This window comes from Phyllostomus discolor, chromosome 2, assembly GCF_004126475.2.
Source record: "Phyllostomus discolor isolate MPI-MPIP mPhyDis1 chromosome 2, mPhyDis1.pri.v3, whole genome shotgun sequence".
NCBI classification, from domain to species: domain Eukaryota; kingdom Metazoa; phylum Chordata; class Mammalia; order Chiroptera; family Phyllostomidae; genus Phyllostomus; species Phyllostomus discolor.
This window is the reverse complement of record NC_040904.2, coordinates 161,315,160-161,329,534: the sequence shown is the minus strand read 5'-3', so window position 1 is coordinate 161,329,534 and position 14,375 is coordinate 161,315,160. Positions and strand designations below refer to the sequence as shown.

The following is a 14,375-nucleotide window of genomic DNA, read 5'->3' as shown; positions in this document are numbered from 1 at the left end:
TCCCTTTTACCTTTACTCTATAAATGACTTAGATTCTCCCAAGAAGCAAGAAAAAACGGCATCAGGTTCTGAGTATTTATTTCAGGTAATGGTAGTCTCCAAGTGGAGACTAGAGAAAAGGTAGGCATTGCCGGCCACCCTGGATAAATTGTGGCATCACATGAGAGGGCTCAGACCTGCTGTCCGCTGAGGAGGGGGCTGCTCTCACCAATGGAGTAAGAGTGGAAGACCCGGGGCAGACGCAGCCAGTGGGTGCTGCTGTGTGGCAGCTGGGGTAGGGAGACAGTAGAGCCCTGCTTCATAAGTCTGCGTCTGATATTGCAGGGAGAAGGGGGAAACTGGTTAGCAATGGACAACGGCAGCCTGTCGGTGCTTCTGCAAAGGACATACCCATATGCCAGGTTTACTTGGACTTGATCCTAGCTCCTCCCCCTTCTCACCAACAGGGTTCATCCTCTCTTGTTTCTATGGTAACCTCTGTTCATTCCCCTCTCACTATGAGCTTCCCTGTTTTGAGGACTCCAGGACAGGGAATCGGCCCTTCTCGCCATCACCCAACATCCTCTGCTCTCAATATGGCTGACAGCAGTCTTCACTATCATCAATTATCCCATTCTTGCCTCAGGACTAGGTGCTTTAGCCACACTACCTCTAATCCTAACAGGACAGCTGTTAATTTTCCTACTTTTCCCAGACTCAGAAAAGTTAAGCTACTTCCCCAAGATCCCACCAGCAACACTGCAGCCCATGCTTGTTTAACTTCCAAGTCTGGGATCTTTCCCGGACACTGTACTTCCTCAGAAGTAGTGGTTCCTTCTCTCCTTGAGGAAGAGTGAGTGGTGGTAATAAGGAATGAGGGGGTATGCACTGGGTCATGGGGTCCTCACCTGTATATCACAGATGCAAGCACCATAGCCATCAATGCCAACAAGACACCCACAAACAGGGGAGCCTGCCCAAGGCCTGCTTCTTGACCTGTGAGTAGAATCCCAGGTCCTGCTTCAGTGTCTGCTCCCTGCCAGATAGCCTCTGCCCTCTCCCTGACTTCATCCCTGCTCTTGTCCAAGTACCTACCAGGCATGACAAGCTGGGTGCTGACCATTGCCAGGCTGTTGGCATCAGCCAAAGACACATTGAGGCAGTAGGTCCCTGAGCCGCCCTCAAGTGCCTGGTGCAGAACCAGCTGACAGGTTGGGCTGGGTGGCACAGGCTGACACAGCCGCTGAGCAGGGGGCTGACACCCTGGTGATGATATGTCCATACAGGCTTCCTCGGGCAGCCTGGGAAAGGTGTCATGTCAGGGGGTCTGGGAAGGAACACTACACACCAGAGAGCAGGTTAACGGTCATGCCAGCAGTTCTCAGGACCACCACTGGGACACTCACCCGCCTTGACAAGACACAGTCAGCTCAAATGCATCCCCTTCACTGGATGGCACAGCCTGCAGGATTTCAGCACTTTCAATACCCTCTGCAAAGTTGCAAGATTTTAAGTCTGGGATTCCTCAAGCCGAACTCCCCAAAAGCCCACAGATAGGAAATCCCTAGGCTGCTTCCCCAGTGTCATCCCCATGTTTTCAAATGAAAAACCTGGGATTGGGGTATTCTCACCCAGGTAACTCCTTCCACACTATGCTTCCACTTGCAGCTTGAGGCAGCACACACCCCACTCTGCCGGCCCCCACAGTAGGCAAAACTCACGGACAATGTCCAGGGTGAGGGAAAAGGAGCCGTATCGATACAGCACACAATCCAAGGGGACTTGTCTCTTCACCAGGATTAAGGTGGCTGTGCCATCCAGCAGGGGGCTCTGGGAGCCTGGCATGAGAGGATTGAAGCAAAGTCAATAGACCAATGACTTACTTGGAAACAGAGGCCAAGCAGGCATGTTTCCAGGTGGAGCCAGAGCTACTGGATCCAGGCTTGGAATCACAGAAGGCCTGGAAGTCTCATTTTATAGATAAGGAACCTGAGGCCCTGAAGGAACAGGGCCCTGAGAAGTGGTTGCCCCAGAGTCACACACAGAGGGATGCAGCTGGAGTTTTAAAACATCACAAATGTCCTGGCTGGTGTGGCTCAATGGATTGAGCACTGGCCTGCAAACCAAAAGGTTGCAGGCCGGATTCCCAGTCAGGGCACATGCCTGGGCTACGAACCAGGTCCCCAGTTAGGGACGTGTGGGAGGCAACCACACATTGATGTTTCTCTCCCTCTCTTTCTCTCTCCCTTCTCTTCTCTCTTGACGTAAATAAAAATCTTTTAAAAAATAAATTTTAAAAAATAATTTTAAAAAATTTAAAAAATTACAAATGTTTATTAAACCCAACACTGTGTCAGGCCCTGGGCTAGATACTCGACGTGTGTTAACTCATCTAAGTGTCACTGCTCTTCCCTTTTCAGTGTTCCTACTATAATTCCAGGCTGGCTTACTTTGGGAAGAGAGCCCAGGGGTGGGAAATGGTGTTAGAATCTGGAACAGATGTCTACGCATTTACACTCAAACAGAAAGTGAGATAATAAATATTATATAAATGACCACAGTCTGTTCCCTGGCCTGCCCCTCAGGGAACCACTCTCCTCAGGGATAGAGAAGCAACAAGCTCTCTCCCTAGGTCCTAGGCAAAGGCCCCGACTTCCTGAGCTCCACATCTATTCCATGTTATTAAGAGGGTCTTGAGGGCTTTAAAACCAGTGAGGGCTCTGAGGAGACCTCATTGCCAAGCAAAGGACTGGGTAACATCTCTGGCCAGGGTAAGTCTTTCAGCTCTGAGTAGCAAATGCCCCAGCTCAATAAATCTCATTCACACTGGCCCTCTTACCTGTAGGACCTTCTGTAGGCATGAGTGGGCTGGCATCTGGACCCTCAGACTCAGGTGTGGGTACCTCTCCTGCTGTGGTCTCTACCAACTCTGCAGTCGTTATCTGTACAGCTGTGGTTTCAGAGGGCTCTGCAGTTAATACTTCAGGGGTGGTACCTACAGCCTGTGCAGTTGGCATCTCTGCAAGTACGGTCCCTGTTCCCTCTGCAGTTGGCACTTGCACAGGTGTAGTACCTACGACCTCTGTGGTCGGCACCTGCAGAACTGTGGTTCCAGAGGGCTCTTCAGTTTGCACCTGACTGGGTGTAGTACCTGCAAACTCTGCTGTAGGCACTAGCCCAGCTGTGGTGCCAGGAGCCTCTTCGGTGGTCACATACCCATCTGTGGTGCCTGGAACTGGAGAGGAGCCACAGGAGGTGAGAGGAATGGCAGCCTGAAGCACCACCCAGGCAGTGACTGGGCCAGACTCTAGGTAAGTGTGAGTGACCACAAGTGCCCGAGAAATCAAGGTCCCAGTACTGTCTCCAAAGTCCCAGGTGTAAGAGAGGTCAGCCCCAGACAAATAGCCACTGGGGTCATGGAGCTGGAGCGCAAAGACCAGAGGTTGATTTCTCAGGAAGTGCTTGTTCCCTCCATCCAAGGCCTGCAGCTGGGACACACTTACGGAGAAGGGCACCTGGTCTGGGGTTGGAACCAGAAAAAGTAAGAGCCATAACCCGGCCACAGCTTACCCTTTCACAGCCACACCCTCCCCCTAGCTGACTGGTTATCTCTACCCTGGCTCCAAGCCCCAGATTCCTCTACCCAGGTTTTCCCGGTTCTGCCCGTTTAAGGTTACACACCATTTCTCCTTTCCCCTTCCAGTCCAGCCAAGCCTCTCCACCTTCTTCTCCTGCCCTAGAACTGGCCTTGCCCCTGCTTACATCCTTACCAGTAATGGTGAAGGCTGAGCGGGAGTGAGCAAGGGGCACGTAGCTCTCAGACTTCCGGCGGCGGTGGTAGACAGTTACTTCCATGGTGTGTGTGCCCAGTGCTGCTGTGTCTGTCCCAATGCTCAGCCCAGACACAGGGCCCCCTAGAACTTGCCAGTATTGGCCTGAGGTTTTTGGAAAGAAAAGCAGAGAAGGGGTGGAGGTTGTTGGTCGAAGAAGACTGACTAAAGACGGCACCAGAGAAGGAAGGTCAGGAGATGTATTTAGGGTGGTAGTTTTAGATGATATTTGGAAGGCTGTGATATGGGGGCCAGGAAAGGAGTCCTAATGCATGGTTCCATGGAATGGGACTAAAATGGGGGAGGAGCTCCCAGACAACTATAATAGAGGGGGAGGGGGCTTGGTGCTGGGGACAAGGAAGGAGCCACAGGGAAAATGATCAAGGAAAGTCACTGAGCTTAAAGGGTAGAAACAAAAGGAAAGATAGGTAGGAAGAGGTAAAGCCAAGTGTAGATGACAGGCCACAGCAGGGAGTCCCTCACCCCCGGTCTTCCAGATATAAACAAATCTTCTCCTCCGAGACCACGGGCCAGATGGGCAGGCCCTCCCATCAGGGAAGATACAGGCATCATCGGGTTCCTGGGGATACACTGGCTGTCCTCCCCACACCTGGCTCCCTGCAAGGTAGACAGTCACTGTCAAACCCTGGCATTCCTTTCTGTACACCAAAACCCCTAGCAATGGCTCTCAGAGAGGGGCTCTGGGAATACTCCCCAGCTGCCAAGTATATTCCCCTTGGTATAATCCATGTGGGGTGGCAGTAGGAAGAATGGAAACTACAATTAAAGATTTGTATGTGTATACTCACCTAGGAAAGAGATTGGAAGGCCATATAACAAAATGTTTAGAGAGATTTGCTCTAGCTAGTGGGATGAAAATAGTAGCACCAACTAACATTTATTGAGCCTTTACTATAGGCTACGACAGGCCTTGCACCTAAATTCTTTATAAATTATCACATTTTAGTTCTTACAAAAACCTTTTGCAGTAGGTATCATCCCATTCTATGGATAAGGGAATAGAAGCACAAAATAGTTAAGTACTTTGCCCAGGGTAACATACCAGTAACAAGTTTAATTCTAAGTCCATCCAACTTCTTCTAGGTCCACTGGGCCTTTTGTCCCTCATTTGGGGGATTATATTTTTTCTTTTATTTATTTATGTTTTCTAGTGTTTCTACAATGAATATGCCATATATATGCCATATATATAAATAATTTGTTTTTTAAAAAAAAGTAAAAGGGGAAATGGGCATTCCCCAAGCTGAATCTGAGCCCTAGCAATGAGGGCCTGGAATAGAGTGGTACTCACCATTGATGATGGTGTCATTGACCCAGATGACCTGCCCATCCGGCAGCACCTTTTGGCTTTCAGGGAAGTGCAGGGAGATAGAGAAGGAGGTATTTGCCCCAACCAGTGTAGGCCCATCATTACTGACCTTCAGGGATACCTGGCCACCTGGAAAGGGTATTTGCATTAGGTGGGACTCCTTGGCTTCCCCTCCCCATATACCTCCCTTTCTTCTTTTTCCCAAATATGTTCAACCCAGTTCTTGCTCCTCTCCCCACCGCATTCCCATCATGTCCTCCCCAGAATTTGCCAAGTTCTCACCTCTCCAGCAGTCAGCTCCCTGGATTTCTGTCCACTCTGGATACAGCTGCTTGTTCCAGGCTTTAGTTCTGAGCTGCCTTGAGACGCCAAGCCAATCCTGGTCTCTGGATCCTAAAAGGAAGGTTCTATAAGGGCCCTAGGATCCTCACTCAGTCTCTTCTCAGGTAATAATACTGTCCCATATCACCTCACTCATTCACACATTTGAAGTGCATTTTAATTTACTGGATACCCACTATGTACCAGGCACGATGCTAGGTACAAAAAGCTTAAGAGACAAATAAGACATGACCCTGAAGGGATTCAAGGTAAAGTATAGGAAACAGACATATACATTAATTACTATAACTCAAGGCACTGTTTAATATGAGCCATAGCAGACGTGCATGAAGTGCAAGAAAATGACAGACTGGCTGGTGTGGTTCAGTGGGTTGAGTGTTGGCCTGCGGACCACAGGGTCACTGGTTCCATTCCCAGTCAGGGTACATGCCTGGGTTGCAGGCCAGGTCCCCAGTAGGGAGAGCACAAGAGGCAACCACACATTGATGTTTCTCTCCTTCTCTTTCTCCCTTCCTTCCCTTCTCTAAAAATAAATAAATAAAGTCTTTAAAAAATATTAAAAAATAAAAATGACAGACTAAACAGATTAGTTCCACTCTGGCAGACTAGGAAAGGCTTCAGTGAGGAGTTGGCCTGTGGGATAAAGCACTCCAGGCAGAAGGCCTAGCATGAGTAGATGCACACATGGAGGCATGGAAGCGCATGGCATGAGAGGGGATTACTAGCAATGTGATCGATGCACACTGTGATAGATGAGGCCAAAAAGACGGTTTGGGGGCTCTGAGTGCCAGGCGAAGGAGTTTGGCTTTTACCCTGTAGGCAAGGCCACCTCAGAAGATTTTGTTTGTTTTGTTGAGCTATAATTCATACACAAAATTCACCCTTCAGGATGTTTTGAATATGATCAGATTTGTGTTTTAGAAGGATCACTATAGCAAGCAATGATGAGGATGGATCAGAGGCAGGCAGAGGCTGGGTTTGGAGACAGAGCAGACAAAATTATTGCAACTGACTGAGAGTGGTCTGAGAAAAAGGGATATGAAGCATTGCTATATGCCTCAACCAGATCCAACAGCTATCAGTGTTTGCCACATTTTCTTTTTCTATACTTTGTTATTGTTGTTTGGGTTTTTGTTGTTGTTGTTTAATTTTTTATTTTTATTGAATTTATTGGGGTGACATTGATTACTAAAATTATATGGGTTTCAGGTGTACAATTCTATAATATACCATCTGTGTATTGTATTAGTGTTCACCACCGCAGGTGAAGTCTCCTGTTTGTTTTTAGCTAAAGTCTTTATTTATTTATTTGTTTTAGCTAAAGTCTTTAAAAACTAATCCCAGACACCTTGCTATTTTAACCCTACAAATTCAGTATCTGTTTAAAAAATGAATATTTTATTGAATAAGCATTATTTCACACTAGACAAAATTATCAAACCCAGTCCATATAAAATTTCATTAATATCTAAAAATAGCTTCTTATGATATAAAAAAATCAGGACCCATAAAGTAAACACAGTCTTTTAAGAGCCTCCAGTAGACAAGTATGAACAGAATGACTCCAGAATACACTAAGGAACATAGTAAAAGAAAAAGATTTAAAACAGTTGCATGAATGAGGAAAGTCAAATCAAGAAGAATTTTCTCAAAGTCTGTGAAACCAGGGATCTAGAACAAGAAAGAGGAAACTGGGATATGATGTATGTAATTTCAGCACAGCAGAAACTATCCTCACTCCATTTCTAATTTGTACTGGAAACCTAGTTAATTCTGCTGGGGGAGGATCTGGAATCATTTCATTAGCATCCCATCACTAGAGCAAGAGAATCATAAGATGCCCCATTCTTCTTTCACTCCCAACCCTCCCTCCTCAGAGCAGCACGGGACATTCCAGACCCTCTCACCACCCCTCACCCCCACCCCCTGCTCCTATCACGAGGTCCCAATCCCCCAGAGCCCTTTCATGTGATGCTCAGCTGAGACCCCTCTGCCTGACTCTTCCAGGCCCAGGACAAAAGCTTGGCCTGTGTTCACCCATCCCCACCTCAAAGAGGGGAGGTGGTGCCTCCTTACCCTTTCTATCCAATACCACATTCTCTTACTCCTCACTTTAAAGACCTTATCCCAAGTGCCTGGGACATCGTCTAAAAGAGCCTCCCACTCATGTCACCCCCTTGGAGCCCCTACTCCAGCTCACTACACAAGGGGCTCAGAATTATGGCCAGGAAGACCCACCATCCTCTTGCCCTTCCAAGCAGGTGGGATTGTTTTCAGGTTCAGTCCCAAGTTTCCATGTGGGGAGGGAGTTCAGGTGCCCATGTCCTCATTAAATCAAGTGGGTGAAAGAAGCCTGAAGTGTTGCTGGTATCTCCCATTGGTAGGGGAAAAACCAGAGCAGGTGTGCGAACCCAAATGCACACTTTTCCATAGTGACACGCCCCACACTCACCTTCTGTGGTCCCTACAGCCAGAAGAGCACCCATCACAGCCACATGGAGAAAGCATTTTTGGGACCCCATACCCATCCTGTCTTCCTTCCAGCAACCAAAGGCGCTGGATAGGCAGGGACAAGCCTCTATATAAAAAGGGGTGCTCATTTGCATAGCCCTTCCCCCTCTCCCTCCAGGGGAGGGCTGGGACAGGAGGACTGGAAAAACGCAGAGCTGACAAGGGATCCTGCTCCCCAGATACTGACTGGGTCATTCTCATCTTGACTGAAAGAAATGACTTAAGGGCAACTACATGACACGTACCGGACACACACAATTAATTCATCATGGGAGAGAAAAATCAATCTGTTGTCTGAGTCAAACCAGGAACCTCTCAAAAAGACAGAAACAGAGGCCCTGCCCCCCAAAACAGAGTCTGTATCGAGGTAGGCTGGGAGGCTGAGGCAACGACTCCTCCGAAGCCCAGGAAACCTTTATAATGAGATTCCCAGCTTCCTGCTTTTCAAAGGAGGCTGGGTAGGCCAGGTGGAATTTAATCTCAGATCGATATACATTTTCCCTAAGGGTTGTGAAAACGGCGAGATCAGGAAATCCCTACAAACTCAGGATACAGGGAAATTCGAGCCCGGATCAGGTGTTTGGAAAGGGGTGTTCAACCTCCCCACCCAGGCAGAAACTTGTCTTAGACTTAAGGCCTCTCAGAACCAAACTTGCGCGGGACCAAATGATTTGCTGCGAGGGGCGCGAGGTTCTCCTCTCCCGCTCTGACGTTGACCAATAGAAAGGACTGGGGGCGGAGTCGGGGAAACGCGGGAAGAAGAGGCGGGGCCTCTGGTGGTGGTAGGGAACTGCAGGGGGAGGCGGCAACATTGTTTCAAGTTGGACAAATTGACAAGAGCGAGGAGTTAAGACTGCATTCCATCCGGACCTGGGGCCGCGGTGCCGGGCCCTGTTTCCCCCTCCTCCGCCCCCGAGAACCGGGCCCGCTTTCTGCAGGGTTCCCAGGCCCCCTCCAGGGCCGGCTGCCCCGACTCGCTAGCGCTTCATGGAGAACTTCCAAAAAGTGGAAAAGATCGGAGAGGGCACGTACGGAGTTGTGTACAAAGCCAAAAACAAGCTGACCGGAGAAGTGGTGGCGCTTAAAAAAATCCGCCTGGACACGTGAGTGGCCTCTGTACCGGGACTCCTCTGTACTTGGGAGTTCCTTGAGTGCCCCCCGCCCCCACCCTAACAGGCGGGTAGCCGTCCAGGGACCGGAAGGTAGCAGGGAGGGACTTCTTTTGAAGTGGAGAAGTGGGTTGGAGGACTGTAGAGGGTTTCCCTCATTATAGGGTAGTGTCGAGTCCGTGGGAAACTTGCTCCCCAAAGCCAAGTGATGCCCCTAAATGGGCAGTCAAGGAGGAGGGAGGGGACCTCTGACATGGGGTCCAGTGCTCTTCGTGGAGTTGGATTTTCTGGGAACTGGTGAAGAGCACCTTTCTGACTAAAGAGCCCTCCTCACTGCCCCAGCCCCACCCTCATCTTAGAATTCTCTCCCTTTCAAAAGAATGGCAGTTGAACCTCACTGGCCCCTCTAGGGAGGCTGGGTACTGCTACTCCCATTTTTTTTTTCCTGTTATCTTTTCCTCTTCACCACGAAGCCTTATTTACCTACCCTTCTGAGAAAAAAAAAATTGACCTTAATATGTCCAAAAGCCACTCTGTCCACCCATGAATGAACTCCTACAGAACCCTTATTTTCTTTCACTTTCCTAGGAGATGCTGGGGTGGTGTCTCCGTGGGGGAAAAAGAATGACTGGGCTGGGGAAAAGGGAATATTTGTAATCACATTCCCATCTCTGTTTTCCCAATCTCTCCAAGTGAGACAGAGGGTGTACCCAGTACTGCCATTCGAGAGATCTCTCTGCTTAAGGAGCTTAACCACCCTAATATTGTCAAGTGAGTATGTATCTGGAAGATGGTTGACATTGAAGGAGGATGCCTTCTGTCTGTGTAGTCTGGCCATTTCTCTCCCTCACCTCCATTTATGGACCTTCCTTTCCTAGGCTGCTGGATGTCATCCACACAGAAAACAAACTCTACCTGGTTTTTGAGTTTCTGCATCAAGATCTCAAGAAATTCATGGATGCCTCTGCTCTTACTGGCATTCCTCTTCCCCTCATCAAGGTAATCCTTCTCAACTCTTCTCCAACATCGTCATGTCTTGAGTGGGGGAAATGAAGGCAGGCAAATCAGACTGATGATTTGTGATCTTGGTTTCCTTCCCAGCCCTCATCCCCCTACACACATGAACACCCCCCCCCACACACACACATACACACTTTTCTTTTGTGGTTCTTTCACTGCTTATTATGCTTATTAACCCTAGGGCTGGGCAGAAGAATCAAAGAAGCTGAAACTCTAGTGAGTCAACCTAACAGCTCAGGTAGAGAAGGTCAGATGAAACTCAGATAAATGGGACTTGAGAGCACTTGGTACCTTCCTACAAAACAAGCCCTTTTACCTGTTTGGTGGGAGAAATAGCCAGTGAATCTTTATTGTCTGTTTTAGGGCTGGATTGTTTACTCCCCAAGTTACTTTCAATCTATCAACAGATATTTATTCAATACAAATTTATTGAACACCTTCAATGTGCTAGCATAGAATATGGAAAAGAGATGCAAAACTGAATAAGACCTGGATCCTATCCTCACTTGCCTGACAGCCCAATGAGAGAAATAGCTTATAAACTTGTAACTATAATCTAACATAGTAAAGTAGAGCTTTGGAGGAGATAAACACTGTCCTGTCTCTCCATTGTCAGAGCTACCTGTTCCAGCTGCTCCAGGGCCTAGCTTTCTGCCATTCTCATCGGGTTCTGCACCGAGACCTCAAACCTCAGAATCTGCTTATCAACGCAGAGGGGGCCATCAAGCTAGCAGACTTTGGACTAGCCAGGGCCTTTGGAGTTCCTGTTCGTACCTACACCCATGAGGTCAGTCCCTCTCTGCATTTCTCCCCTGAACTTCCTGGGAGGTGTTAACGAGGATATTCACAAAGTTTCTGAATATATTTGGACAGCAGTTTTTCTCCTGCTAGTTGGAGAGTACTTCTGACACCTCAAGAGGTCTTAGAGTGTGCACAGAGTTTGTACTGCAGGGCTAACTGGGCTTTGATAGCTACCAAGCCAGGAAAGCTGGAGGGCATACCATTAAAATTATGACCACTTGTCTCAAGTTTTCTATGAAGGTCACAAGTTGGGGGTTCAGAAATTATGGTCCCAGAGTCATGGGCTAGGCTCATTCTGGGCTGAGAAGTTGTATGCAGTCATTTTACTTAGGGGAAATCAGAGGGAAGGTAAGGATGAAGGGAAAGAAGCTGCTAGTTAAGAGGCAGAGAGTAGTGCTGGGGAGCTGAGATGTGGGAATCTCCATGCCCCATACACCACCTTTCCCCCTTCCTATTTTTGTCCCCAGGTGGTGACCCTGTGGTACCGAGCACCTGAAATCCTTCTGGGCTGCAAATACTACTCCACAGCTGTGGACATCTGGAGCCTGGGCTGCATCTTTGCTGAGATGGTACAGAGGCATGCCTGAGTTCCACCCAGCCCAGTCCTCCCCACATTTAAGGACAACAGAACTTTCTTGGCTCATCTTGACCCATGGCCCTTCTATTATCACAGGGTTCTTTCTCTCCAGTACCATCTACGGGGGTGGCGGGGAAAGGACAGGACTGTTGTTCCTGATGTCAACCACAGTGTTAGGTTATTCTCAAGTAGCCTTAGCATCCTTATACATCTCTTATCCCCAAATTGAGCTAAATCATTTCTGCAGCTGCTTTAGCTTTAGTCTGCATATATTTGGTAGAATGAGTTCCATTTAGTGCTTCGTTTGCCCTGGAAACCTTATTGTAGGTTGTGAGGAATGCATTGAGGCCACCTGTATACAGCTTACCCACATCTTTAAACTGCAGACTTAGATCTTGTCCCAGCCCAAACCTCTGGCTCTTCAGACTGAAAGATCCCTGAGGCCCATCCTTATTTATATGTGAAATTGCATCCCCTTAAATATACAATGGAGTGGGCTGAGTTTTTTAATCAAATCAGCAATATGTTTTATGGTCCTCTCTGGGTTGTAACTGGGGGCTTGGAGACCATTAGCCTATATATATATAATGTGCATTTGTCCCCCAGTGCATTACCTTACAATTGCCCATATTCCTCTCTCAATTCATCAAAAAATATTTGTTAAGCACCTAGTGTGTACCCAGCACCATGCTAAGTGCTGTGGGGAACACAGAAGAAATGGAAGACACAGTCTCTGCCCGCTGTGCTCCTATCTAGAAGTGGCTGCATCACAAGGAGGGGGGATGACCGCAGTGTCTACCCCACACCCCGTGAGTGGCTTGGGATCCCTTTGCTACATGTCAGTGGCACCCCAGACATTCACCCCCTCCCAGCCCCACCCAGCCTTGGGGATCTGCAAAGCCATGGTTGGGGGAAGGAAGGAGGGGGCGAGGAGACAGATGAAGGGACTTCATTGTCTCAGGCTCTGTGTGACTGACCCCATGAAAGGCCCTGGGGGGGAGTCATGGGGCCCTACTGACCTTCCACTGCCTGTGGGAACCTCCATTGTACAGGGGGCAGTTTTTATTGACGTCAATGTGGCTCTTGGCCTTTCCTCTCCCCATTTTCAGGTGACTCGCCGGGCCCTATTTCCTGGAGATTCTGAGATTGACCAACTCTTCCGGATCTTTCGGACTCTGGGAACCCCAGATGAGGTGGTTTGGCCCGGAGTCACATCTATGCCTGATTATAAGCCAAGTTTCCCCAAGTGGGCCCGGCAAGATTTTAGCAAAGTTGTGCCTCCCCTAGATGAAGATGGACGGAGCTTGTTATCGGTGAGAGTGGGGGGTGGGCTCCCCATTTCTCATTGACTACCCTATGGTAGGGCTTTTTTCTGAATGAAGGAAGGATAAGACCCTGGACTTCAGGTCTCAGTGTTTCCCTTGCTCCTGCTTCTGTCTCCCTGTTGGCATACCTACCAACTGAATGGACAGATATAGGGAGGAGGGAAATGGGAGACATCTGCCTTGGGTAAAATGAAATCTGGTTTCCCAATTTCTTGGAATACTTACTTGCTGCCCATTTAGTCCATCACATCACTGAAGTCATTATACATCTCTCCCTCTAGCAAATGCTGCACTACGACCCCAACAAGCGGATTTCAGCAAAGGCAGCTCTGACTCACCCTTTCTTCCAGGATGTGACCAAGCCAGTACCCCACCTTCGACTCTGATGTCCTTCCCCAAGCCCCCAGTCTCACCCTCTCCTCCAGTGGGGGCCTGATCTGGCTTGGCCCTGGGCTGTGGGTGCCCATTGTCTTGTCTGGCTGCCTTAACACTCACTCACCTTCTCTTAGGCAGCCAGCTCTGGGGATACAAGGGCATGGAAGAAAAAAATGGAAGGAAGCTTCAGTATTAGATGCACTTATTCATTCTCTACCACCCCTCCACATAGTCATTGCTGAGGAGGGCTGATATTTAAAAACCCCCCTCTTTTCCCTCCCCCCACATAGGATTTGCCATCCCAATCTCTGAAAGCCCCGCAATTATTATTTCCTGTGTTTGGAATGACAGAGGCCCCAAACCTCCTGCTGCCACTGTGTTTGTTAAACCAGCTGATAGCAGGGGGAGTAGATTGGAATTTTGAAATCCAAGCAAAATGAAAACATAAGGAGAAGCCTGGTTTAAAGAATTAGGTTAAAAAAATAGATGCAACCAGTTTATACCCTAGTTTTAGTGTTTGATTTCACCTAACAGTCTGGGTGTCTCAAGACTCCCAGCCTCTGCAATCCTGTTGGGGCTGCAGTAGAAATGATTGCCCCCTGTGCCCTTGTCTGTCCCTCCTATAGGCAAGGGGTGCCTGGGAGGCTCTGGGACAGGATTGTGCTTCACCATGGCCTTAAGAGGCAAGTGAAAGATGTTTGAATTTTTCTCTTAAGATCTTTAGCTCTTCAGGTGCCAGGGCACATTGTCCTCTGAGGGCCATCCCCATAGGAGTGTAAGTAAAGTTTAGACGTAATTTTGAAAATGCTGACACTTTTTTAGGGCTGTGACTGAGTAGGGGCATGGGGGAAGAAATATTTCTTTAAAAGAATGAACAATTATATTTATATTTCAGGTTATAGTAGTTTTTTAGAGGGAGTAGGTGGATTTGTTGTCATGCGCGCACCTTGAGGTTTTCTAATGCAAATGTTTAAAAAAAGAGTATTGGTTTTTTTTTATGATTGCCTCCTTTCTCCCACCTCTTGTACTGGAATGTTCTTGCTATTAACGTTATTTGTAATTTAGTTTGTAATTCATTAAAAAAAGTTCCTAGTTTTATAGTTTATCTTTCCTCCTTTTGTGTACTTATTTACTGAAAGAATGATTTGAGAAAATATGAATGTGTATACCTGATCA

At 48.0% G+C, this 14,375-nt stretch overlaps 2 protein-coding genes across 3 annotated transcripts; one reads left to right on the top strand and one right to left on the bottom strand.

Moving 5' to 3' along the window:
* Window positions 1-61: 61 nt before the first annotated feature.
* PMEL (premelanosome protein) lies at window positions 62-8,054 on the bottom strand. Its single transcript, XM_028532179.2, has 11 exons — window positions 7,934-8,054; window positions 5,422-5,532; window positions 5,122-5,268; window positions 4,293-4,427; window positions 3,750-3,914; window positions 2,819-3,499; window positions 1,701-1,817; window positions 1,386-1,470; window positions 1,075-1,280; window positions 888-975; window positions 62-312 (listed from the first exon to the last, which is right to left on the bottom strand). Exons 1-11 carry the CDS (start codon window positions 8,007-8,009, stop codon window positions 171-173), a joined length of 1,953 nt encoding a protein of 650 aa, XP_028387980.1. The 5' UTR covers window positions 8,010-8,054; the 3' UTR covers window positions 62-170.
* A 698-nt stretch (window positions 8,055-8,752) lies between these two features.
* CDK2 (cyclin dependent kinase 2) lies at window positions 8,753-14,304 on the top strand. 2 transcript variants are annotated; one of them, XM_028532272.2, is made up of 8 exons: window positions 8,753-9,095; window positions 9,795-9,872; window positions 9,980-10,100; window positions 10,738-10,908; window positions 11,390-11,491; window positions 12,165-12,308; window positions 12,609-12,812; window positions 13,106-14,304. In XM_028532272.2, exons 1-8 carry the CDS (start codon window positions 8,980-8,982, stop codon window positions 13,208-13,210), a joined length of 1,041 nt encoding a protein of 346 aa, XP_028388073.1. In that variant the 5' UTR covers window positions 8,753-8,979; the 3' UTR covers window positions 13,211-14,304. The 2 variants fall into 2 exon arrangements, with proteins under 2 accessions (XP_028388073.1, XP_028388074.1); XM_028532273.2 differs by lacking the exon at window positions 12,165-12,308 and having other exon boundaries at window positions 8,760-9,095.
* Window positions 14,305-14,375: the final 71 nt, after the last annotated feature.